Source organism: Acinonyx jubatus, chromosome B1 (assembly GCF_027475565.1).
Source record: "Acinonyx jubatus isolate Ajub_Pintada_27869175 chromosome B1, VMU_Ajub_asm_v1.0, whole genome shotgun sequence".
NCBI classification, from domain to species: domain Eukaryota; kingdom Metazoa; phylum Chordata; class Mammalia; order Carnivora; family Felidae; genus Acinonyx; species Acinonyx jubatus.
The window spans coordinates 42,244,850-42,270,962 of NC_069382.1; the positions used below are offsets into that span (position 1 = coordinate 42,244,850).

The 26,113-nt window shown below is 34.3% G+C and overlaps 1 protein-coding gene across 1 annotated transcript in view; it reads right to left on the bottom strand.

Annotated features, from left to right (window-relative positions):
• LOC106978399 (disintegrin and metalloproteinase domain-containing protein 5-like) overlaps positions 1-22,979 on the bottom strand; it is a 69,164-nt gene extending 46,185 nt beyond the window's left edge. Inside the window, exons 1-3 of the mRNA XM_015076099.3 lie at positions 22,848-22,979; positions 19,909-20,098; positions 14,741-14,836 (exon numbers count right to left, since the gene is read on the bottom strand). Coding sequence (XP_014931585.2) covers positions 14,741-14,836; positions 19,909-20,098; positions 22,848-22,864 — 303 coding nt within the window. The 5' untranslated portion in view covers positions 22,865-22,979. The remainder of the gene's footprint in view (positions 1-14,740; positions 14,837-19,908; positions 20,099-22,847) is intronic.
• Between the last annotated feature and the right edge of the window lie 3,134 nt (positions 22,980-26,113).

The window sequence follows — 26,113 nt, forward strand, 5'->3', positions numbered from 1 at the left end:
AACCATTTACAAAACAATAAATATACATGATAAAGATTTAGAAAACAGTTTCTAGATGTTTTTAAAGGTAATTTAAGGACACACAGGAAATGTTTATTTCACATATCATATTGTAAACAACTGTAAAAAAATAATGTCCTCAATTACATATCTCTGATCTCTTTAGCACTTATGCTTTAGCTAATAGCTTCCAGGATTCATTTCCTGTATACCTGTCTTCACCAACAAATACCCAAATATCATCACTGCAAACCCTTTCCTCAACCTAAGCCCCAGTTCCTCATCGCTATCATCACTATCCTATGCAAACCAAGTCAAATTTGTTCTAGCTTTCAAAGGTCCTAGAGGCTCAACCTCTGCAACATTCACCACTCCCCAAAATAGGTTTTCTGTATACTTTTTTCCATGTTGGCAAGTATTTGCAATATATAGCAGTTCTGACACAAATTCTTCAAGTGATGGGTGGGAAGACAAAACACAATACTTGTGTCACCCAAGCTTATAGAGTTAACAATCAAATAAAAAACAATGATCAAAATTGTTCCTAAAGGAAAATACATATAAGTATAATGAAAAAGTATTAATATTACTTTCTTTAAAATATGCTTCCTGTTATAAATATGTATAAATGGAAATATTACATTTATTCTAATTTCCTCTATTGTTATGACTGTCTTTTATAGCAGTTTAAGGGCCACAGAAAATATGAGGGGTAAGTACAGAGACTTCCCATATAACCCTTGATCAGCACATACAAAGTCTGCCCTCTAATCAACATCTCCAACTGGAGTAGTACATTTGTTACAATTGAACTTATGTGACACATCATAATCACTCAAAGTCCATAGTTTACATGAAAGTTCTTTCTTGTTGTTATATATTTTATGGGCTTAAAATTATGTATAATGACATGTATCTATTGTTATGGTATCTTACAAAGTATTTTCACTGCCCTAAAAATCCTTCATGCTCTGCCCATTCATCTCCCCTTCAGTCCCTGACAATCACTGATCTTTTTATGGTCCTTTTTGTAGTCTGACCTTTTCCAGAATGTCATATATTTGGAATCATAGAGTCTGTAACTTTTTCAGATTGGCTTCTTTCACCCAACTTCTTTTTCAATACTACTTATAAATGTGCAGTTCTTCAAATGTTTTATCATCCTACTTGCTCCTTTATTAAGAGGTGTTAATTTTTCTTTACTTGGCTCCCTAATTCCAAAATGGCCCTAAAACTTAAAAATGGCTGACTCCTTGTTTCTGAAGTGCTTTCTCTTAAAATATTTTTTGTTTTTTTTTATTTTGTTTTTAATTTATTTTTATTTTTTGCCAAGACTTTCAGTCTGTACATGTAATGTGTCATTCATTGTCAGGGCTATGACCCTTTTCACAACTAATAAGGAATGGGTGGGTTAATTTATTGCCTCTGACCACCACACCAGCCTTGACTGCATAGTAAAGAGAGTATTATGTATATCAGAAAATTCATAGCTTGGGCTATGTACCTTTTGATAATTAGGCCCAACGACTATTCCAGTCTCAATAGCACTTGTTCACATATCCCTGTTGATACAACTGGTTTAAGTTATCCCCTTTTGATGCAGCAATGTCAGGAAACTGAGTAATCTTCTGTGCTTCTTGTGTTTGATAGGTTAGTCAATTTTTTTAAAGTTACCCTTAATATGAATAATTATGACTAAATTATATCAAATAATGGAAAAGAAGAGGAGAGTAACATCAGCAAATGTTAGAATAGGAGATTCCTGGCTGCATATCCACACAGAAATGCCTGTTTTAACAACTACCTTGAATGACAATCTGGCTGAAAGGTTCTAGTCCCCAGGTGAAGCAAAAAATCTGAGAGTAGATTCATTGGAAGATGGTAAGAACAGTTTGATTTTACCCACATTATCCGTTCCTCAAGGTGGCACAGCTCAATGCCAAGAGAGACTCTTGGCTTGTGATTTCTCTGACAGAGGAAAATAAAAGTGATAAGAAGCTGGTTTCCCCAGCCCTGCAAAACACTGTCCAAGAGACTTACTTTTGTCTCACCCGACTCAGACCACTTAGGGAATTGGCATACTTAAATAGTCTTGGGATACCAAGGAGTAGGGAAAAGAGATGGGGGTTCACATCAACTAGCACATAGATTACAACAACCAGCCACATATCTAATTAACTGTCTTACAGACTTCAGCAAGAACCTCACCCATGAGCCAACAGGATTCATTATCTGAGGACACCCACAACAAGCCAACTAACACCCCCAGTACTCCACACTCACAACCTGTCGCCAGAATGACAAACTCTCCAGCAGATGGCACACATGAGGCTCCAACAAGTGGGCACAATCCTGCAGACAACACATGGATATCAGCACCTGGCTGGACTTTGCTGAATTGCACAACCTTGAACACTTCAAGGCACTGTTTTATGGAAATTTTCTGAGGGGCTCTCCATAGCCATACTGACTTTCTGGGATTGAGAGAAGGTGTACAACCCTAAACTCTGGCCCTCTGGAGGTGTGAAACAACCCGGGAAGAGGAGTGGAACAAGCACACCCATAAAAAAGGTCTGAGAGACCCCCAAAACTCTAGTTGGTCTGACTACTGACTGGTTTCTTTCTCTCTCGAAGCCAGCTAGTAAACACTAGAAGAGATGTGAAACACTTCAATTGTGAAGGCAGCAGTTCAAGACTTCAAGAAACATCAAGAATCAAGGAAACGTGATGCCAACAACAGAGGTCTTGTGGAAGACAAATGAAAGAAATGGAAATGTACAAAGTGTCTGACAAAAAATTAAAAATAATCATCATAAGCTCAGACAAGAGAGCACAGATAGACATAAACAAAATCAGGAAAACAATACATGAATGAAATGAGAAGTTTCACAAAGAAGAGAGAATTTTTTTAAAAAAGAACCAAACAGAAGAAATTCTAGATCTGAAGAATACAATGACTGAACTGAAAAATTCTATTAAAAAGCTTTAAAGGCACAGCTGATCAAGCAGAAGAAACAGTTAACTCAAGGGCAATCATTTAAAATTATCCAGTCAGAAGAACAAAAAAGAAAAAATATTAAAGAGAGCCTATGGCTTGGGGCAGTTAATATGGTGTAGTAAGGGGATCCTGGGTTTGTCTTGTCCCTTGAACATAGCTAGATGGACATCAAGCCATTTTGAATACCTAGGGAATTGATCTGAGGACTAACAGAACAATCTGTATAATTTGAGGGAGAGAACACAACAGGTACATGGTGCAAAGAGGTGAACTGGGGGACAGAATAGCCACAGTGCCGGTGCCACAGAGGGGAGACAGCCGTTTTCCCAGAGAGGAGAAAGATGGGAGGCAGGAGGAGAAGTGCATCAGATTTGCATAAGAAAGCACTCCCCCCTGAAAGCAGCAAGAGAGAAAGAGTGAAAACATCCATAGGGGACTGCATAAGAGAACTGTTCCCCAAAACCACTGACAGAGGAAAAAGGACAGTTTCAATACCACCAGTATTTTCTACAAAGAGTGGAGCACAGAGTCTGAAGTTTCAGAGGTCAGCCCCTGGTGGTGTTCCCAGGAGGAAGCAGGGTGGAGCCCCTGGAGTGTGCAGAGCCATCTGAGGATAACCTGGGTTGCTCAAGGAGAAGCCGTTCCCCTGCTTGGAGTATGCTTGGTAGAGATGATACAGCCTCTCTGTGGGCAAAAGACAGGGCTGGCACCATCAAGCTGCCACCTTCACCCATTCACCCGTAAAGGAACACAGACACTGGCTGAAGGCAGCATACCCTGGTGCCAGTTGTGTGTTGTGACTTCCCATTAACTCTGAGCCCCTGCCACTGAGCAGTGGCATGACTATTTCCTGAGACATGCTGGCCACAGTGTGGTGACACCCTCCCCCAGAAGATCACTGCGTCCAAATCCCAAGGGTCTCTGAAGTATTTTGAAACACAACCATACCTGATATAAAATTCTGGAAAGAGATGCTGCCTGGTAAGCAGACACCTGGGACACAGGGGAAGGCAGGGTGCTGACAGAAGTGGGGGATATAAGAGCGGTGACTGATATGCAATCCTGTGTCTGTGAGGGCATGAATTTCCTACTCTGGAGACTAGACAGTAGTGTGAAGCCATTTTCACCTTTAGTCCACCAATACTGTCGGACACCAGGAAGCTAAAAAGCACGACCAAATGGAGAATGGAGCTGTTACACCAAGAGCCCACACACTCCCGGCCCTCGAGGCACATCTCCACTAGAGCAAGTAGGATTCAGAATCAGAACAGCAAGCTCCTCCCTCAGAAGACCAGCATGAATCCCTTCCACGAACTTAATCTACTGCCCACAGACTGCTGCAAGGTTTTAGCTCTAGGGGAAACTGGATCTAGCTTCATTTGGGATTTTTTGTTTGTAATTTGTTTATTCATTTTTCATTGTTGTTGTTGGTTTTTGCTGTTGTTGTTGTTATTTTTCTTTTGTGTCTTGGATGCAGAAAGAGCAAAATTTTTTATTTTATTTTTTATTTTTAAAATTTTTATTTTTTGCTCTTTTCTCTGTTTTCTATCAAGCTTGTGTTAACAAGAAGACCAAAACACACCTAGGATCTAGCTTCCTTTATTTGATTTTTGCACAATTTTTGTTTTTATTTCATTCTATTATTGTTGTTGTTGTTGTTGTTGTTGTTGTTGTTGTTTCTTCCTCCAAAATGACAAGATGGAGGAATTCAACTCAAAAGAAAGAAAAGAAGAAATGATAGCCAGGGTCTTAGTAAATGTAGTTATAAGTAAGATATCTGAACTAGAATTTAAAAGAACAATGATAAGGATACTAGGCAGCTTTGCAAAAGCATAGAATACATCAGATAATCCCTTTCTGCAGAGCTAAAAGAGCTAAAATCTAGTCAGGCTGAAATTAAAAATGCTATTACCAATATGCAAACCCAAATGGAGGCCATAAAAATGAGGATGGGTAAGGCAGAGGAGTGAATTAGTGATATAGAAGATAAACTTATGGAAAATAATGAAGCTGGAAAGAAGAGGGAAACAAAGATCAGGGACACAAAAGCAGAATTAGGGAACTCAATTACTTATTAAAACATAATGACCTTTGTATAGTAGGAGTGCCAGAAGATAAAGAGAGAAAAAAGGGGCAGAAGGTTTATGTAAGCCATTTATCACAGAAAACTTCCCTAATCTGGGGAAGAACACAGACTTCAAATCTGTGTTCCAAGAAGCACCAAGAACTCCCATTAAATTCAACAAAGGCCAACCATCACCAAAACATATCATAGTCAAACTCACAAAATACAAAGACAAGGAAAGAATCTTGAAAAAACTTAAAAGTCCCTAAACTATAAGGGATCAGGTTGGGATCAGGTTCACAGCAGATCTTTCCACAGAAACTTGGCAGCCAGAAAGGAGTGGTAAGATATATTCAATGTGCTGAATGTAAACAATATGCAGCCAAAAATACTCTATCCAGCAAGGCTGCCATTCAATATAGAAGGTAGAAAAGAGTTTCCCAAACAAAAACTAAAGGACTTCATGACCACTAAACCAGCCCTACAAAGAAATTTTAAGGGGGAACCTTTGAGTCAGAAAAAAAAAAAGACCAAAAGCAACAAAGGCTAGAAAGGACCAAAGGACATTACCAGAAATATCAATTCTACAGGTAACACATGGCACCAAATTCATCTCTTTCAATAATTACTCAGAGTATAAATGGACTAAAGGCTCCAATCAAAAGATATAAGTTATCAGAATGGATTAAAAATAAAAACCCTCAGGAAAGTAGGGATAGAAGGATCATATATCAAGATCATAAAAACCATTTACGAAAGACCCAACACTAATATCACCCTCAATGGGGAAAAACTGAGAGCTTTCCACCTAAGGTCAGGAACAAGACAGGGATGTCTACTCTCACCACTGTTATTCAACATAGTATTGGAAGTCTTAGCTTCAGCAATCAGACAACACAAAGAAATAAAAGGCATCCAAATAAGCCAGGAGGAGGTCAAACTTTCACTCTTCGCAGATGACATGATACTCTACATGGAAAACCCAAAAGATTCCTCAAAAAAATGGCTAGAACTGATCTATGAATTCAGCAAAGTTGCAGGATATAAAGTCAATGCACAGAAATCGGTTGAAGTGACAGAAAGAGAAATCAAGGAATTGATCCCACTTACAGTAGCACCAAAAACCATAAAATATCTAGGAATAAATCTAACCAAAGAGGTGAAAAATCTATACACTGAAAACTATAGAAAGCTTATGAAAGAAATTGAGGAAGACACAAAAAAAATGGAAAAAGATTCCATGCTCCTGGATAGGAAGAACAAATATTGTTAAAATGTCGATACTACCCAAAACAATCTACATATTGAATGCAATCCCTATCAAAGTAACACCAGCATTCTTCACAGCTAGAACAAATAATCCTAAAATTTGTATGGAACCCAAAAAGACCCCAAATAGCCACAGTGATCTTGAAAAAGAAAGCCAAAGCAGGAGGTATCACAATCCCAGACTCCAAGCTATACTACAAAGCTGTAATCATCAAGACAGTATGGTACTGGCACAAGAACAGACACTCAGATCAATGGAACAGAATAGAGAACCCAGAAATGGACTCACACATGTATGGCCAACAAATCTTTGACAGGGCAGGAAAGAATATCCAATGGCATAAAGACAGTCTCTTCAGCACATGGTGCTGGGAAAACTGGACAGCGACATGCAGATGAATGAACTGGACCACTTTCTTACACCATACACAAAAATAAACTCAAAATGGATGAAAGACCTCAATGTAAGACAGGAAGCCATCAAAATCCTCGAGGAGAAAGCAGGCAAAAACCTCTTTGACCTCAGCTGCAGCAACTTCTTACTCAACACATCTCTGGAAGCAAGGGAAACAAAAGCAAAAATGAACTATTGGGACCTCATCAAAATAAAAAGCTTCTGCACAGCGAAGGAAACAATCAGCAAAACTAAAAGGCAACCGACAGAATGGGAGAAGATATTTGCAAATGACATATCAGATACAGGGTTAGTATCCAAAATGTATAAAGAACTTATCCAACTCAACACTGAAAAAACAAATAATCCAGTGAAGAAATGAGCAAAAGACATGGGCATGGACACTTCTCAAAAAAAAGACATCCATATGGCCAAACCGACACATGAAAAAAATGCTCAACATCACTCATCATCAGCGAAATACAGATCAAAACTACAATGAGATACCACCTCACACCTGTCAGAATGGCTAAAATGAACAACTCAGGAAACAACAGATGTTAGCGAGGATGCGGAGAAAAAAGATCTTTTGCACTGATGCAAACTGGTGCAGCCACTCTGGAAAACAGTATGGAGGTTCCTCAAAAAATTAAAAATAAAACTACCCTACGAGCCAGCAATTGCACTACTAGGTATTTATCCAAGGGATACAGGTATGATGTTTCCAAAGGGCACATGCACCCCAATGTTTATAGCAGCACTACTGATAATAGCCAAAGTATGGAAAGAGCCCAAATGTCCATTGGTGGATGAATGGATAAAGAAGATGTGGTATATATATACAATGGAGTATTAGTAATCAAAAAGAATGAAATCTTGCCAGTTGCAACTATGTGGATGAAACTAGAGGATATTATGCTAAACAAAATTAGTCAGTCAGAGAAAGACAAATATCATATGACTTCACTCATATGAGGACTGTAACAGACAAAACAGATGAACATAAGGGAAGGGAAGCAAAAATAATATAAAAACAGGGAGAGGGACAAAACATAAGAGACTCTTAAAAATGGAGAACAAACAGAGGGTTACTCAAGGGGTTGTGGGGGGGGGATGGGCTAAATGGGTAAGGAGCATTAAGGAATTTACTCCTGAAATCATTGTTGCACTATATGCTAACTAACTTGGATGTAAATTTAAAGAATAAATAAAATGATTAAAAATAAAGAAAAAACAAACAAACAAACATCTATTGGACATTCACTATGTGTCATACTGGGTGTTATCACTCCCAGAGAGATTCTCCATGCCCCAAAGACATCTTAAAACCCAAAGTAATAAATCCATTGTGAAATTTTAAGCACTCTAGTATCTGGTAGGGCATGTGTTTGGGGGCAGGGAACCACACAAGTAGTCACAATAGTATTTTGAACTTTGGAAAATCCCACAAGCCTTATTCAATTTCAACTTCCTTCTACTTTCTTCCAGAACAAGTTTTTCGGATAAGGCAAAGTATCCCATTTACACTTATCCAAATCTGTATATGGAAGGAAGGGTTAAGGAAGTGGTGGGGAGTGGGGGCTTTCATTTAAAAGCTTACCATAGCCATTATATAAAACAATGGAATTTGTCACTTTCAGAAATAGAAACATAGCCTCAGTGAATCTCTGTGGTCTCATATTATTTTGTGTTTTATGACTGTCATTATTCCCTGTGTATAAGAAGAGTTATAGCAGTTATATTATATCCGTTTGGACTTCAACTTTCTTTGACTAAGATTAAAAACTTCTGAGATGCCTGAGTAGCTCAGTCACTTAAGTGACTGACTCTTGATTTCAGCTCAGGTCATGATCTCACAGTTCATGAGATCAAGTCCCGAGTTGGGCTCTGGGCTGACAACGTGGAGCCTGCTTGGGATTCTCACTCTCCCTTTATCTCTGCTCCTCCCCCACTTGTGTGCATGCATTCTCTCTCTCTCTCTCAAAATAAACATTTAATAAATAATAAATAAAATAAATAAATGTAAAAGCTTCATGATTATGTTAATAAACATGGCTTTCTAACAAAAAAAATGTTTATGTCTCTAATTAGGAGCACCCAAATATAGAAAAAAATTAATAAAAAACACAAAGACACTCATTGATAATAATACAATAATATTAAGGGATTTTCACACCCCATTTACAGCAATGGACAGATCACCTAAGCAGAAAATCAACAAGGAAACAATGGCTTTGAATAACACAGTGGACCAGATGAACTTAACAGATGCATTCAGAATATTTCATCCTAAAGCAGTAGAATACACATTCTTTTCAAATGTACATGGGACATTCACCAGGAGGGATCACATACTGGGTCACAAATCAGCTCTCAATAAGTACAAAAAGATCGAGATCATACCATGCATATTTTCAGACCATAAAGCTATGAAACTTGAAGTCAACCACAAGGAAAAAAAAAAGCCCTCAAACATGGAAGTTAAAAAACATCCTACTGAAGTATGAATGGGTTAACCAGGAAATTAAAGAAGAAATTAAAAATACATGGAAGCAAATACAAATGAAAACACAACAGTTTGGGATGCAGCAAAAGCAGTCCTAATAGGAAAGTAAATTGCAATTCAAGCCTATCTCAAGAAGCAAGAAATATACAATCTAAATATACAATCTAAACTTACACCTAAAGGAGCTAGGAAAGGAACAGCAAATAAAGCCTAAAGCCAATAGAAGAGAAATAATAAAGATTAGAGAAATAAATAATATAGAAAAAAACATAAGAAACCAGTAGAACAGATCAACAAAACTAAAAGCTGGTTTTTTGCAAGAATTAACAAAATTGGTAAACCCCTAACTAGACTTATCAAAAAGAAAGGAGAAAGGGCCCAAATAGATAAAAATCACTAATGAAAGAAGGGACCAACACCACAGAAATAGAAGGGACCAACACCACAAGAGAATACTATGAAATATTATATGCCAACAAACTGGGCAATCTGGAAGAAATGGATAAATTCCTGGAAACACACAAACTACCAAAACTGCAACAGAAAGAAATAGGAAACTTGAAAAGACCCATAACCAGCAAAGAAATTGAATCATCTATCAAAAATCTCCCAACAAACAAGAATCCTGGGCCTGATGACTTCACAAGCCATCTATTCTTCTCAAACTGTCAGCAAAGTAACAGGATATAAAATCAACTTGCAGAAATCTTTTGCATTTCTATACACCAAAAATGAAGCAGCAGAAAAAAAAAACTGCTGGATAAGAAAACTATACAAGGCAAAAAATTTCCTTCAGAAATTAAGGAGGGTTAAAGACATTCCCAGATAAATAAAAGCTAAGTGAGTGCATCACCTCTAGACCTGTCTTATAAGAAATCCTATAGGGAGTTCACCAAATTGAAATGAAAGGACAATAACTCATGAAAACATAAAAGTATAAAATGCACCGGTAAGTGTAAATATATAATCAAATTCATAATTCCCTAATACTGTAATGGTGGCAAAATACTTTTATCTCCAGTAAAAAGTTAAAAGATAATAGTATTATAAAGTAAATATTATTACATAATTTGTTAAAGGATGCACAATATAAAAAGATTCAAATTGTAACATTAATAGCACAAAATGTGGGGGAATTAAATGAGAATTTAAAATGTAGAGCTTTAGTATACGATTGAAGGTAGGTTATTATCAGCTTAAAATAGATTATTATAGGTGATGAGTATTAATACCAGGTGTTATATGGAAGTGTCGAATCACTGTATTGTACACCTGAAACTAACATTACACTGTATGTTAACTACTAGAAGTGTAAACAAAAAGTTAAAAAAATAAAAATAAAACTACTTTACAATCCAATAATCGCATGACTAGGTATTTACCCAAAGAATACAAAAACACTAGTTTAAAGGGATACATGCACCCTGATGTTTATTGAAGCATTATTTACGAAAGCCAAGATATGGAATCAGCCTAAGTGTCCATCAAGTGATGAATGAATAAAGAAGTGGTATATATACAACAGAATATTATTCAGCCATAAAAAAGAATGAAATCTTGCCACTTGCAACAACAAGCTCAGCAAAATAAGTTAGACAGAGAAAGACAAATACCATATGTTTTCATTCATATGTTGAATTTAAGAAACAAAACAAACAAGGAAAGGAGAAAAAATAAGAGATAGTCAAAGCAAGAAACAGTCTTTTAATTATAGAAAACATACTGATGGTTATCAGAGAGGAGGTAGGTGGGGTTATGGGTTAAATAGGTGATGAAAATTAAGAAGTGCCCTTTTTGTGATGAGCCCAGGGTGATGTATGGAACTGTTGAATTACTACATTGTATACTTAAAACTATTATCACACACTGTATGTTAACTAACTGGAATTAAAATAAAAACTTAAAAAATAGACTATTATATCTATTATATCTATAAAATTTTTTATGTAAGCCTTATAACAATCACAAAGAAGAAACCTACAGTGGATACACAAAATATAAAGAGAAACAAATTAAAGAATGGCACTACAAAAAATAAATCACAAAAGAAGAGAGTAAGAAAGGAATAAAGGAAAAAAAGAACTAAAAGAAACAAACCAGGAAATGATTAACAAAATGGCAATAGAAAGTCCTTTTAACTATCAATAATTACTTTAAATGTAAACAGATTTTTTCCAATCAAATTTCTATTGTAGAACCCAACAATAAGCTGGCTATAGGAAACTCAAATTACCTTTATGGACATGCAAGGGCTGAAAGTATAGGGAAGAAAAAACTATTCTATGCAAATGGTAACCAAAAGTATAGCAGGGTTTGCTATACTTATGTAATATAAAACAGACTTTCAATTAAAACAATCACAAAAAAAAGGTCAAGAAAATATAACACTTGTAACTACACATGCATGAAATATTGGAATGCCTAAAAACTTAAGTAAATATTGACAGACCAAAGGGATAAACAGACAGCAATTCAATAATAGTAGAGGACTTCAATACCCTACTATTGACATTGGACAGAGCAATCAGAATGAAAATTAGTAAGAAAATAGCAGGCCTGAATAAAACTATAAACCAAATGGACCTTAAGGACATATATAGAACATTATGTCCAATAAGAACAAAATCTTCTCAAGCACATGTGGAACATTCTCCAGGACAAAACATATGTTGGTCCACAAAGCAAGTTTTATGAAATTTAAGGAAACTGAAATAATATCTAATATCTTTTCCAAGCACAATGTTATGAAACTTCAGAGAAAAAAACTGAAAAATCCACAAAATGTACAATTTAACATCATACCTGAACTAATGGACCACAGAAGTAGGAAAAAAGGAAATCATAAAAAGTATCTTAAAATAAACAAAAACAAATACAAAAAACAACATACCAAAACATATGCGATATAGCAAAAGCAGTTCTAAGAGGTAAGTTTACAGCAATAAATGCCTATATTAAAAAAAATCTCAAATAACCTAACTTTACCCCTAAAGGAATTAAAAAAGGAAAACAATCTAAGACCCAAGTTAGTAGAAGAAAGGAAATAAGAAAGATCAGAGCAGAAATAAATGAAATAGAGACCAGAGAGACAATAGGAAAATAATAAATTAAACCAAGAGATGGATTTTGAAAAGATAAACAAAATGGCAAAACTTTAGCTAGACTACTCAATAAAATAAAATTATGAAAGAAAAGAAGAGACACTGAAATTGATACCATAGAAATACAAAGTATCATTAGAGACTTCCATAACAATTATCCACTAACAAATTGCATAACACTACAAGAAATGGATAAATTCCTAGAAACAGGCAATCTATCAAAACTGAATCAAGAAGAAATGGAAAACTTGAACAAAGTAATCACAACTAAAGATATTCAGTCTGTTATCAAACTTCCTAACAAATAAAAGAACAGGACTAGATGGTTTCACAGGTGAATTCTATGAAATATTTAAAGAATTAATGCTAATTTCTCTCAACTCCCCCAAAAATTAAAAAGGAAAGAACTCTCCCAAACTCATTTTACAAGGCCAGCTTTACCCTGATCCAAAGACAGACAAAGACACTAGAAGAAGAAGAAGAAGAAGAAGAAGAAGAAGAAGAAGAAGAAGAAAGAAAGAAAGAAAGAAAGAAAGAAAGAAAGAAAGAAAGAAAGAAAGAAAGAAAGAAAGAAAGAAAGAAAGAAAGAAAATTACAGGCTGATATCCCTAATGAACATAGATGCGAACATTCTCAACAAAATATCAGCACACCAAATTCAACAGCATGTTAAAAGGTTCATATATCATGATCAAGTGAGGTTTATCCCTGGGATGTAAGGATGACACAGAAAGCAATAAACATAATACACCCCCATTAATATAAATAAGGGTAAAATTCATGTAATCCTCCAAAGAAATGAAGAAAAAATATATGACAAAATTCAACACACTTTCATGACCAAAGTTCTCAACAGTTTGGTATAGAGCAAATGTATCAATATAATAAAGGCCATATATGACAAGCTGTAGCTAACATAATTTTCAATTGTGAAAAGTTGAAATCTTTTACTGTAAGATCAGGAACAAGACAAAGTTTTTCATTCTTACTACTCCTTTTTAACATAGTACTAGAAGTCCTAGCCAGAGGAATTAGGCAAGAAAAAAAAAATAAAAGATATCCAAGTCAGAAAGGAAGAAATAGGGGCACCTGGGTGGCTCAGTCGGTTAAGCATCCGACTTCAGTTCAGGTCATGATCTCACGGTCTGTGGGTTCGAGCCCCACATCAGGCTCTGTGCTGACAGCTCAGAGCCTGGAGCCTGCTTCAGACTCTTTGTCTCCCTCACTCTCTGCCCCTCCATGCCCCCCTTCTCAAAAATAAACAAACATTAAAAAAATTGTTTTTAAAGAAAGGAAGAAGTAAAACTGTGGGGAAAAATGGAAAGATGTTGGTCAAGGGTACACATTTTCCGCCATAAAATGAATCACTATGGGGATCTAATGTACAGCATGGTAACTATAGTTAATAATGTATTGTATATTTGAAATTTTCTTTGTAAATGTTAAATATTTTTGCTATGTAAAGTTGTAGATGTGTTAACCTTATTGTAATCATTTCACAATATATACTCGTATGAAGTAATTACATTGTGCACCTTAAACTTACACAATGTTATATGCCAATTACATCCCAATAAAGTTTGGGAACAAAATTTTTAAAAAAATTTTTAATGTTTATTTTTAAGAGAGAGAGACAGAGACAGAGCATGAGTGGGCGAGGGGCAGAGAAAGAGGAAGACACAGAATCTGAAGCAGGCTCCAGGCTCCAAACTGTCAGCACAGAGCCCCATGTGGGGCTTGAACTTAGGAACCGTGCGATCATGACCTGAGCTAAAGTCAGACATTTAACCAACGGAGCCACCCAGGCACCCCAGGAACAAAATTTTAAAGATAAAAGCATATTCTTACTCCAATCCTATCTGAACATCTGCCATTTACTTTTTTCATAGTTTGCTTCTTTTTTCTTTATATTTCCAGTTAATTTTTCTGGGTGTGGGGCAATTTCAGGAATTCTTTAAATGCTTTAAATAAAGAGCACTTAATTGATTGTAACAATAACTGAACTGCAAAGGAACAGAAGACTTTACCAGAAGATGGTAAAGAGAATTTACCTAACAACAATAACAAAAAAAATCTAATCTAACTTCTTGACCCCATGTAAGGTAGGGTGTTAAAAAATAAGACCTTACTAAAGTGGGTTGCTTCAGATGTATGTTGATCATAGGAATGTCTCAACAGGTACAAGAAAGATTTGTAACAGTTGGGAAAGAAGAATCATCAGGCATATGTACATGAGACTTCTGGAAATGACAGATTACCAAATGGACTGAAGTGTAAGAAGGGTCCAGTGTACTTGGATATAATACAATGGGAAAGGCAGATAGGATATTGACATACTTCCCAGCTCTTTGAAACAGTATTTCAAGAAATTTAATGCTGAGCTACTCTAAAATAGATTGCCTCTTACCTTGCAATCTTGTGTGCAACATTCCCCGGAGCCACACTGTTTATTTGCTTTCATTGAACATGTTTTAGGATCACAGCAGTCTTTATGTGTACAATTCTGTAAACAAATAGACAAATTCGAACTGTCTCTTCTGACATCAGTTATGATAATTTGTCTTTTAAATCATACAGAGAAAGACAGATACCATATATTTTTACTCTTATGTGGATCCTGAGAAACTTAACAGAAGACCATGGGGGAGGGAAAGGAAAAATAAAGGTTAGAGAGGGAGGGAGCCAAACCATAAGAGACTCTTAAAAACTGAGAATAAACTGAGGGTTGATTGGGGGTAGGACGGAGGGGAAAGTGGGTGATGGGCATTGAGGAGGGCACCTGTTGGGATGAGCACTGGGTGTTGTATGGAAACCAATTTGACAATAAATTTCATATTATAAATAAATAAATAAATAAATAAATAAATAAATAAATAAATAAATATTTTTAAAAAGCAAAAAAAAAAAAAAAAACTTGCCAATTTCACCTAAATTGTCAAATTTATTTACATAAAGTAGTTTTTAATATTCCTTACGTACCCTCTTTCATTACTGATACTGGGAATTTCTTTCTTTTCCTCATTTCTCTTTCATCAGAACAGCAGGAGATTTATCAAATATATTGATTATTTTCAAAGCACTGGCTTTTATTTTCATTGATATTCATTTTCTGATTTCTATCTCATTGATTTCTACTTTTATCTTTATCATTATTTCCTTCTACTTATCATGGATTTAATTGGACTATATTTTAGTTACCCGAAGTAGCATTCTTAATCATTGATTTTAGACCTTTCTTCTCTCCATTATAAGCATTTGTAGCTATAGATTTTCCTCATAACACTATAATTCAGTTTTAACTGAATCTCATAGATTTCGATGTTATGTTCAAATTTTCATAACTGTTAAAAATATATCCTAATTGCTTTTGTAATTTCTTCTTTGAGCCAAGAGCCATTTAGCAGTGGTAGCTTAATTTCTAAATATTTGGGAACTTTTCAAGATATCTTATTATTCTTGATTTCTAATTTAATTCTCAACAAAAAATATTTTGAGATTTATTTCATGTCACAAAATGTAGTACATCCTGATTAATATTCCAAGTTCCCTTGAAAGTAATTTTTATATTAAGTTATTAAATATAGTGGCCTATAAATATCATTATATTAAGGTGGTTGGTAGTAGTATTATTCAGGTCTTCTACATCCTTACTGATATTTTTGTCTAGTTGTTCTATCACTTACTAAGAGATGTGAAATAAACCTCCAAATAAGATAGTGCTTCATGAAATTTGAAGATCTACTGTGTGTGTGTACATGTAGATATATTTTTATAAGTGTATACATATTTATTATTGTTATAACTTCCTTATGTATTTATCCTTTTATAATTTTGAAGCATTAGTATATCTCTATTTTATATATTAATATAGCTCTTATTAGCTCTCTTATATTTACTGTTTAATTGTTATATCCTTTTCCATTCTATTATTTTCTGCCAAACAGAGCATTTGGGCTTAAAATATATCTCTTGTCTCTTGATTTTTATGTAGTCTGATAATCTCTGGCTTCTGATCAGAGTGCTTGGCCTATTTACATTGAATGTAACTATTAATATTTATGTATTTCAATTTGTTATTTTACCATTTGTTTCCATTTATTTCATCTTGTTTTTGTTCCTCAATTCTTCTCTTCTTGTCTTATTTTGTGCTGATGAAATATGTTTAGCATGTCATTAAAACTCCTCTATTGGCTTTTTAGCTGTATCTCTGCATAATTTTTCAATATTTGCTCTGGGATTTATAGTATGTATCTTTCAAATTCTCTAATCTACTTAGAGTTAATACTGATTTTCTTCACGTAAATAATAGAAATCTTGCAACAGCTTATTTCACCTTCCACATTTAGTGCTGCTGCTGTTATTGTATAGATGTAGATATGTAGATACACATACATATACACATAATGTGTATATGTACATATATATTTTTGTGTTTATATGCATATAAACATATATGCATCCATATCCACAAACATACCCATACATATTTGTATATTTAGTATATATACATACAAATACATATTTATTGGCATATATATGTATTGTATCACTTATGCAGTGAATAAGTGTGTATATATTTACATATCTGTGCATGTATATAATGTAGTCAGTAAAATTAAGAGCAGAAAAGAAAGCATACATATAACTACTTATTTTTACCCACATATTTACCAATTCCTGTGTTCAGGAATTTTTAATTCTTCAAACATTTTAAATTTTTAGGATATTATGTAGTACAAGCTTACTGTGACATATTGTCTCAGCTTTTGCTTAACTGAGAATAACTTTATTTGCTTCCATTTTAAAGGATAATTACTTTGAATCTAGAAATCTTGATTGTTGACCTTTTTTTTTCTTTCATCACTTTTTGTTATTTCAAAGTCTACTGACCTCCATTATTTGTTATAAGAAGTCAGCTATATTTTGTATCACTGTATTGTGTATCTAACCTGTTTTTTTTAGGCTGAAATTAAGTTTTTCTTTTTATCTTGGGGCTTTGGGAGGTTTTACTCTAAGTATAGAGGTGGGGTTTTTTGTGTCTATGTGCTTGTAGTTTGCTGAGCATCTTGGATCTGTAAGCAAACTTTTTCCTTCAAATTTGAAAAATAATCAGCATTATTCCTGCATATTTTTTTCTGCCGCCTACTTTCTCTTTTCTTTATCTTGAAATCCAATTACACCTACATTGGACCACTTAATATTTCCTTTCAGGTGGACTCAGTTGGTTAAGCGTCCAACTCTTGGTTTTGTCTCAGGTCATGATATCACGATTCATGGGTTCAAGTCCTGTATTGGGCTCTGCACTAACAGTGTGAAACCTGTTTGGGATTCTTTCTCTCTCCTTCGCTCCCTGCCCTTCCCCAGCTCGAACTTCCTCTCTCTCTCTCTCTCTCTCTCTCTCTCTCTCTCTCTCTTTCTCAAAATAAATAAATAATTTTTAAGAAAAATGTTTCTGGGGTGCCTGGGTGGTTCAGTTGGTTAAGTATCTGACTTTGGCTCTTGGAGCCTGGAGCCTGCTTCGGATTCTGTGTCACTCTCACTGCCCCTCCCTTGTTTACAGTCTGTCTGTCTCTCTCTCCCCCTCAAAATTAAATGAATAAACATTAAAAAATTTTTAAGAAAAAATAAAAAATATCTACTCTCAGGTGTCTGAGGTTTTTTGCTATTTTTCTTCAACTTTTTTTCTCTCTATTCTACAGATCATATTTTCTTAATGTTCTATTGGTCAAGTTCATTGATTACTCTGCTTTTGGTCAAGTTCACTGATTCTGCTTTTGTTGTACTTTTCACTTCTAGACTTTAAATTTATGTGGTTTTTGTAGTTAACTTATATCTGTTGAGATTCTCTAGCTGCTCACTTACTATGATAATTTTTCCTTAAATGGTTTGAGCATAATGTCCTTTCATGCTCCTAATATTCAAAATAACTACTGTGAAGTCTTTATCTGCAAAATACAATATATTTGGACTTCTCAGAGTCAGTTTCCCTTAACTGCGTATTTTCCTAAGTATGGTTCACATTTTCCTAATTTTCTGAATGCCTATTAATTTTTTATTAATAAGTTAGACAATATAGATACAATGATATAATGCCCATATTCAGCTGTGACCTTCTAGAGGCTTTTTTTTTTTCTAACAGGAAATTAAGTAACCTGGAAACAAACTGTAAGTTTTATTTCCCCTACAATGTACCGCAGCTATCTTTGCTCAATTCATATGGCTTCCAACTGCTGAATTTTTAGCCAGATTCCCTGATGTAATGTAGCATTCATGCAAGGATTTAGGCAGAGACAGTACTTAGATTTCAGGGTATAATCTACCTGTAATTGCCTTGTTTCTGAAGATTCCTCTTTAATTTCCAGTTGTAGCCAGTCTCAGGCTCTACATTCTGATGAATGAAACCAGTAGGGCTTTGGATTTCTACTGCCTGAATTGCACATGGTTAGAAAATATTCTCTCAAAAAAAAATCATCGAACTCACAGGGTTCACCTGGTGCACCGGTGTCTTTCAATGGTCTCACCCTACTTTTTTCCTCCGTGGGGTATTTCTGGACTATGCATATTTTAGCAGTCAGCCAAATATGTGTAAAATTAGTCATCAGATTTTAGGTTTTAGCACTTTCACAGTTGTCTTATTTTCAGGGTTTTCCCCTTAAATTTCCAGTGATTCTCATCCCTGAAATCTGTTTTCTGTCACACCGAGTCAGTAAAGCTGCAATTTTTCACAGCTATTTCATTCTGCCACAACTGTGGAAGTAGAGGAGCACCCAAGACTAGGAAAACATAAACTCACAATTCTTATCTGTTCCAGCTGCAATTTTTCAAGAGTAAACTCTCCTCTGGCTTCTTTCTTTTAAATGTGTTCCAGTGCCATTAAATACACACACACACACACACACACACACACACACACACACACACATACACACATATATAGTAAATATAAATATGTCTATATATAATGTATTACATATTTTTACATATTGTATATTTAATAACATATTAATATATAGTTAATAATATGTTCCATATTTTACAATTGCTGTTTCATTTTATTATCCTATGACTACTTCACTTTGTTGTCAATGCTTCCTCTATCATCTTTCATCTTTCTTTGGGTTTGGTTCTATATTTATATATTTTCTACAGGTGATAGATTTTTTAAAAAATACTTTTAATTGACATCACCTGCCAATAGCACACTTTTCACTCTATATTAGCAAACAATGCATTTTGCTATTCCATTGGTAATAGTCTATGGTCTTTAGATATTCCTGTTTTTGTTACTGCTTGATGTTAAAAGTATATTTCTTCAACTCTTTAGACACTCTTTGTGGTAAGTAATTATTTTGTTTGGAGTTGATACATACACTAAAGAATGTCAGAAGGTAAATATTATCTAAAAGGCTTTTACTGTCCACTTTAAAAAATAGCAAAATTAGGAAACTTAAAAGCTTCCATCTTCCCCAAAGAAGGTCTTTTTAAATTTATTTTTCTAAAAGACAAGGTCTTCATCTTCTTCTTTTCTATTACACACATATACAGGAAGTTTTAAAAATTGAAAAAATTTCTAACCTTTACAGTGCCACAATCACACTGTTCACCCTGTTCCAATTGTCCATTGCCACATGTCCTTTTCTTTTGTTGTTTATAAACTGGCATTTCAGGAAGGATTCTCTGAAGACATCCAAGGCCGGAATGTGAGGCCAAGTATTTAAAGTCATCCAACGTACAGGTGCTAAAATCCTTTACACCCCGAGACTGCCTAAAATATTTTAAAAATGGGTATGACAAAAATTATTGCTGTATATCTCTGCATTTCCACTAATGTATGATGTTTTAGAAAGATATTTAAAAAGCATTATGGGAAAAAAAAGCACATTTTGAAAACTATTCATTGCATTGATAATATGTTTTACCATATTTTTAAAATTTCACCATGAAAATTCTTGGAATGAAAAAAAAATCCAAAATCTTTTCATTGCCATTCATCCTGTTTTAAACAAGATGTGTTATTTACCTGTCTTATGACATTTATTAAACCTTTAAACATAAGAACTGTGTTCACTTTATTTACTTTGCCAATGCCAAACAATTGAATTTTAAATGTTTAGCCTCAGTATTTAGCACATTTTTTATTTTTTTTAATATGTCTTGCATTTTTCTTATAATGCCAATATAAACATGTTTGCATTAACTTAAGTACATATTAGGGCTTTTGTTCAACATAATTAAACATTTTTCAAATAAAAACCTGTGGTTTGAGCTACACAATGGGAGGGGCACCATAAGTACCTGTCTTGACAGTGAGAGAGCTGTTAGCTAGTAATAGCTCTCTAGTAATAGCTCAGCATCCAACTAAAACACTATAAAGAATCTGACTTAAGAGTAAAGATTATGTCCTAGACCAGGGGGTGACAAGCTTTTTCTGTAAAGGGCCAGGCAATAAATATTATAGACTAATATGCCATAGACTGTGGTACAACTACTCAACTCTGCCACTGTAGTACAAAAGCAACCATAAACAATAGGTAGAACAATAAGTCTAGCTGTATTTCAATAGAATTTTATTTACAAACAGGCTACCACCGAAATTAGCTCGGGGATTGTTGTTTGCTGACCTCTGCCCTAACTAGAATCTACTCTATCTCAATTCCAATAGAGCCTAAATTCAAACCCTGACAAGATCCCCAGAAGAGAGTGAATTTGGAAGTTCAATCCGGCCAAGTTATAGGGGTTTTAAAATACCCTGAGCTTTCTATAGATCCATATTAACAAAGTGTAAAACCAAGCATATAAAATTCAATATAATTAGCCAATAATTGAATTTCCAAGAATCAATGCTTTTCAGAGGAAGGTAGGAGCATCCAAGCTTTCTATTGTATTATCAAAAATATCTAATATGCTAATAATAACAACAACAGGAACACAAAGAAATAAAAAATGTGATCCATAGTCAATGTAAAAAAAAAAAGCAGTCAAAAGAAATCAAAACTGAGATGGTCCAGATGTTACCATTTGGCATACAAATACCTAAATTAAAGCACTATAAATATTCAAATAATTAAAGAAAAATGTTTACATAATTCAGAGTCATAGATTCAATACTCAAAATAGAGCACAACTAATTCAATTTACATAAAGTTCTGAAGCAAGGAAAACTAATTGTAGTAATAAATCAGATCAGTTGTTGCCTGGGGCAAGGATAAAAGGTAGAAGGACAATAAGGGTCACAAAGGAACTTTTGGGGAAATGAAACTGTTGCATAATCTCACTGATACTGTGGTTCAAAGATATTTATGTATTTGTCAAAAGTCATAAACTTGTACACTTACAGTGCACAAATTTTATTGCAGCAAAAATCATACCTTGACAAAGTTGAATTTTTATAAAGTTTATAAATAAAATGCTCAAGAAGATGGTGAAAGAATGGATATTCTTCTGAGTAACCACTTATCCAAGGAAGAAGAAATAAATTTAGTTATTATCTACTTTGTGCCTTTACAAAACTTCGGGGTATCATGGATTCAGTAATCAAAGGATAAAATGAAATAATGAGAAAATATACTGAGCTGATTTAGTCACTGTTTGCAACATATTTACTGAGCACTCTCTTGGGCAATAGGTGTGTAGTAAAAAGTAGACCAAGTACTTCTTAGGGACAAAAAGCATGAACATCAGGAGAAAAATATATGAAACAAATAGAATGTTGAAATGATGAAAAAACCAACAGAAGGGGTGCCTAGGTGGCTCAGTCAGTGGAGCATCTGATTCTTGATTTTGGCTCAGGTCATGATTTCACGGTTCATGGGATTGAGTTCCACGCTGGATTCTGCACTGACAGCACAGAGCCTGCTTGGGATTCTCTCTCTCCTTCTCTGTCTGTCCCTCCCCCACTTGTGCATTCTCTCTCTCTCTCTCTCTTTCTCTCAAAATAAATAAACTTTAAAAATATATTTAAGAAATAGAGCAGGGAATATGTATTATTAATGGTTCTAAAATAAAGGCTTTTTTCCTTTCTTCAGCAGTCTTTCAATGGGTCATGGTGTTATTATTTATTTACAATTTAATGTCTTTCTAAATAAAAAAAATTCTTAATTGAAACTACTAACATGAATTGTACCACTCATCCCTATACCGTACAATGCTAGTTTTAAATGCAAATATCAAAGCATTTAATTTAGCTTTATGCACAATCACTGAAATTACACAATTCATATGGCTTTTCCTTAGAGGGTGCTTTCAATCTGGCCAGGGGAGAAAAATACAAGTCAGACTCCAGAATGCAGGAAGGAGGAAGAGAGTTTCTCCAGGCATGGAGACACATGGGGGAGGTGGTGGGCCTATTTTGGTTTGTGTTCTGCTGTACTTGAAAAATGTGTATTCTGTGGTTGTTAGGTATAGTGTTCTATAATTGTCAATTACTTCAGTTTAGCTAATAGAAGTGTAAAAGGTCCTAACCAAACAAAAATAAATAAATAAAGGAATATGTGTAATAAAGAAAATTATCTCACACTGCTTTAGGTGACATTGTGCAAACATCTTCTGAACAATAACAAGTGTCAGGATTGTCATAACTCAATCCCAGATTAAAGCCAAGCAACTGCACAATACTGATAGTATATGACTGCAGGGATAAATCCTCTGGATACTAAAGACAAGGAAAAAGAAAAGAGTTAGCTAAGAATACTATAGTATACTATACTATAACAAAGTTAAAATTACTATACTATAAAAAATTAGTGTATATTATATATATACTATTCTAAATACAATTATAGTAAAAAAATTAGTACATAAAACTCATTTTTTAAATCAATGCATCCAAGATGCCTATGTAAATGCAATTGTAGTAGAGTTATATAAACATTTGGATAATAGATTTATTAAACATAGATAAGTAAACACAGTAGTTTAATTTCAAAATACTATTCATGACAATATCAGCTATCTTAGCTAATCCAACTGAGTCTCAAACACCATATTATGTTGCCTCTTTGAGTTATTTTAAAGAAAATGACTTTAATCTTTTATTTTAATAATCAATTTTACATTCTCTCTCCAGTAGGCAGACTCTAAAATGAGTCTCAAAGATATCTACCTCCTGGTATTCATGTCTTTGAATATTTCCATTCCATTGTGTGTAAACTGGACTTTTTGACTTGCCTCTAATTAACTAAATGTAGAGGAACAGATGGTTCACCATTTCCAAGACAGATTATAAAAAGACTGACTTTTTGGATTCTAGGTCTCAGTCTCTCTGTGGGAAGCCAGCTACTATGTCATGAAGTAAGTAGTCCTGTAGAGAGGCCCACAGGAATGAGTTTGGAAACAGATTTTCTGAGGTCTACCACAGCCAAATGACTAAGTTTGGAAGAAAATCCTGCCCATGCTGAACCATGAGATAACCCTGTCTGCTGCTCCTCAATTGTTGACCCACAGAACTCTCTTGTTTTTATTTCTTTAAGTTTTGGCATAATTGGTTACATAGCAATAGAAAACCAATACCCTACAATCCAGCAATTGCACTACTAGGTATTTAACCAAAGGATACAAAAATACTTATTTGAAGGGACACAAGCATCCTGATCTTTATAGCAGAATTATCAACAATAGCCAAATTATGGAAAGAGCCCAAATGTCCACTGACTGATGAATGGATAAAGAAGATGTGGTACAGATATATAATGGAATATTACTCAGCCATAAAATATCATTATTTATTTATTTTATGCAAATAATTAATTTGCAATGACATGGATGCAGCTAAAATGTATTGTGCTAAGCTAAATAAGTCAGAGAATGACAAATACCTTATGACTTCACTCACATGGAATTTAACAAACAAAACAAATAAACATAGGAAAAAAGAGAAAGACAAACCATAAAACAGACTCTTAAGTACAGATAACAAACTAGGGTTGCTGGAGGAGAGGTTGGTGTGGGGATGGGTTAAACTGGTGATGTGCATTAAGGAGGGCACTGGTTGTGATGAGCACTGAGTGTTGTATGTAAGTAATGAATCACTGAATTCTACACTTATATTACACTGATAAGTTAACTAACTGCAATTTAAATTAAAACTTGGGGAAAGAATAACAAACTACTTAAGGATAAGAGAAAGACCTGCACTCTGAAAACTATAAGACACTGATGAAGATATTGAAGATGACACAAATAAATAGAAAGCTATACCATACCATGCTCTTGGACTAGAAGAATTAATATTGTTGAAATGTCCATACTACCCAAAACAACCTACATATTCAATGGAATCCCTATCAAATTACCAATAATATTTTTTTACAGTACTAGAACAAATAATATTTGTCTGGAACCACAAAACACTCCAAACAGCCAAAGCAATCTTGAGAAAAAAGAACAAAGATGGATGTATCACAACCCAAATTTAAAGCTATACTACAAAGCTATAGTAATCAAAACAGTATGGTACTGGAACAAAAACAGACCCGTAGATCAATGGAACAGAAAAGAAAACCCAGAAATAAACCCATAATTATACAGTCAATTAATCTACAACACAAAAGGCAAGAATATGCAACAGGGAAAAAGCAGTTTCCTCAGTCAATAATGTCTAAAACTAGACAGCTACATGAAAAAGGAATGAAACTAGACCACTTTTGGGGTGCCTGGGTAGCGAAGTTGGTTAAGCATACAACTCTTAATCTTAGCTCAGGACATGATTTCACGGTTCGTGAGATTGGGCTGAGATTGGGCTCAGTGCTGACAGCATGGAGCCTGCTTGGGATTCTCTCTCTCCCTTGCTTGCCCCTTCCCTGCTCATGCTCACATTCTCAAAATAAATAAACATTTGTTTTTAAAATAGAAAGAAACTAGGCCACTTTCTTACACCATATACATAAATAAAAATATACAAAAATAAACTCAAAAATATTAAAGACTTAAATGTAAGGCATGAAATTATAAAACTCCTGGAAAAAAAATATAGGCAGTAATCTCTGGATATCAACCTTACCAACATATTTCTAAATATGTCTCCCAGGAAAGTGAAACAAAAGCAAAAATACAGTTTTTGGATCATATCAAAATACGAAGGTAACAAAGGAAACCATTACCAAAATGAAGAGGCAACCTACAAAAATATAAAAGATATTTGCAAATGATATATCCAATAAGGGGTTAATATCCAAAATATATAAAGAAATCACACACCTCAACATCAAAAAACAAATAATCTGATTTAAAAACAGCAAAGAACCTGAAAAGATGTAAATTGATGCAGCCACTCTGCAAAACAGTATGGATGTTTCTCAAAAAATTATAAACAGAAATACCAATTATAATCTAGTAATTCCAGTGCTGATTATTTAGCCAGAAAAAAATGAAATCACTAATTTGAAAACACATATGCACTCTTATGTTCATTGCAGCATTATTTACAATAGCTAAGATATGGAAGCAACCCAAATGTCCATTGAAAGATGAATGGATAAAGAAGATGTGGTATATATAAACAATGGAATATTATTCAGTCATTAAAAAAACAACAACAATGAAATCTTGCTATTCATGACAACATGGGCAGACCTACAGGATATAATACTAAGTGAAATAAGTCAGACAGAGAAAGACAAATACTACATGATTTCATTCATATGAGGAATCAAAAATAAAAAATAAATGAACAAATAAACAAAAACATAAATAGACTCATAAATACAGAGAACAAAACTGAAAAAAAAGGAGGAGGGTCAAGTAGATGGACAGAGTATAAGAAGCAGATTAAGAGGTATAAAAT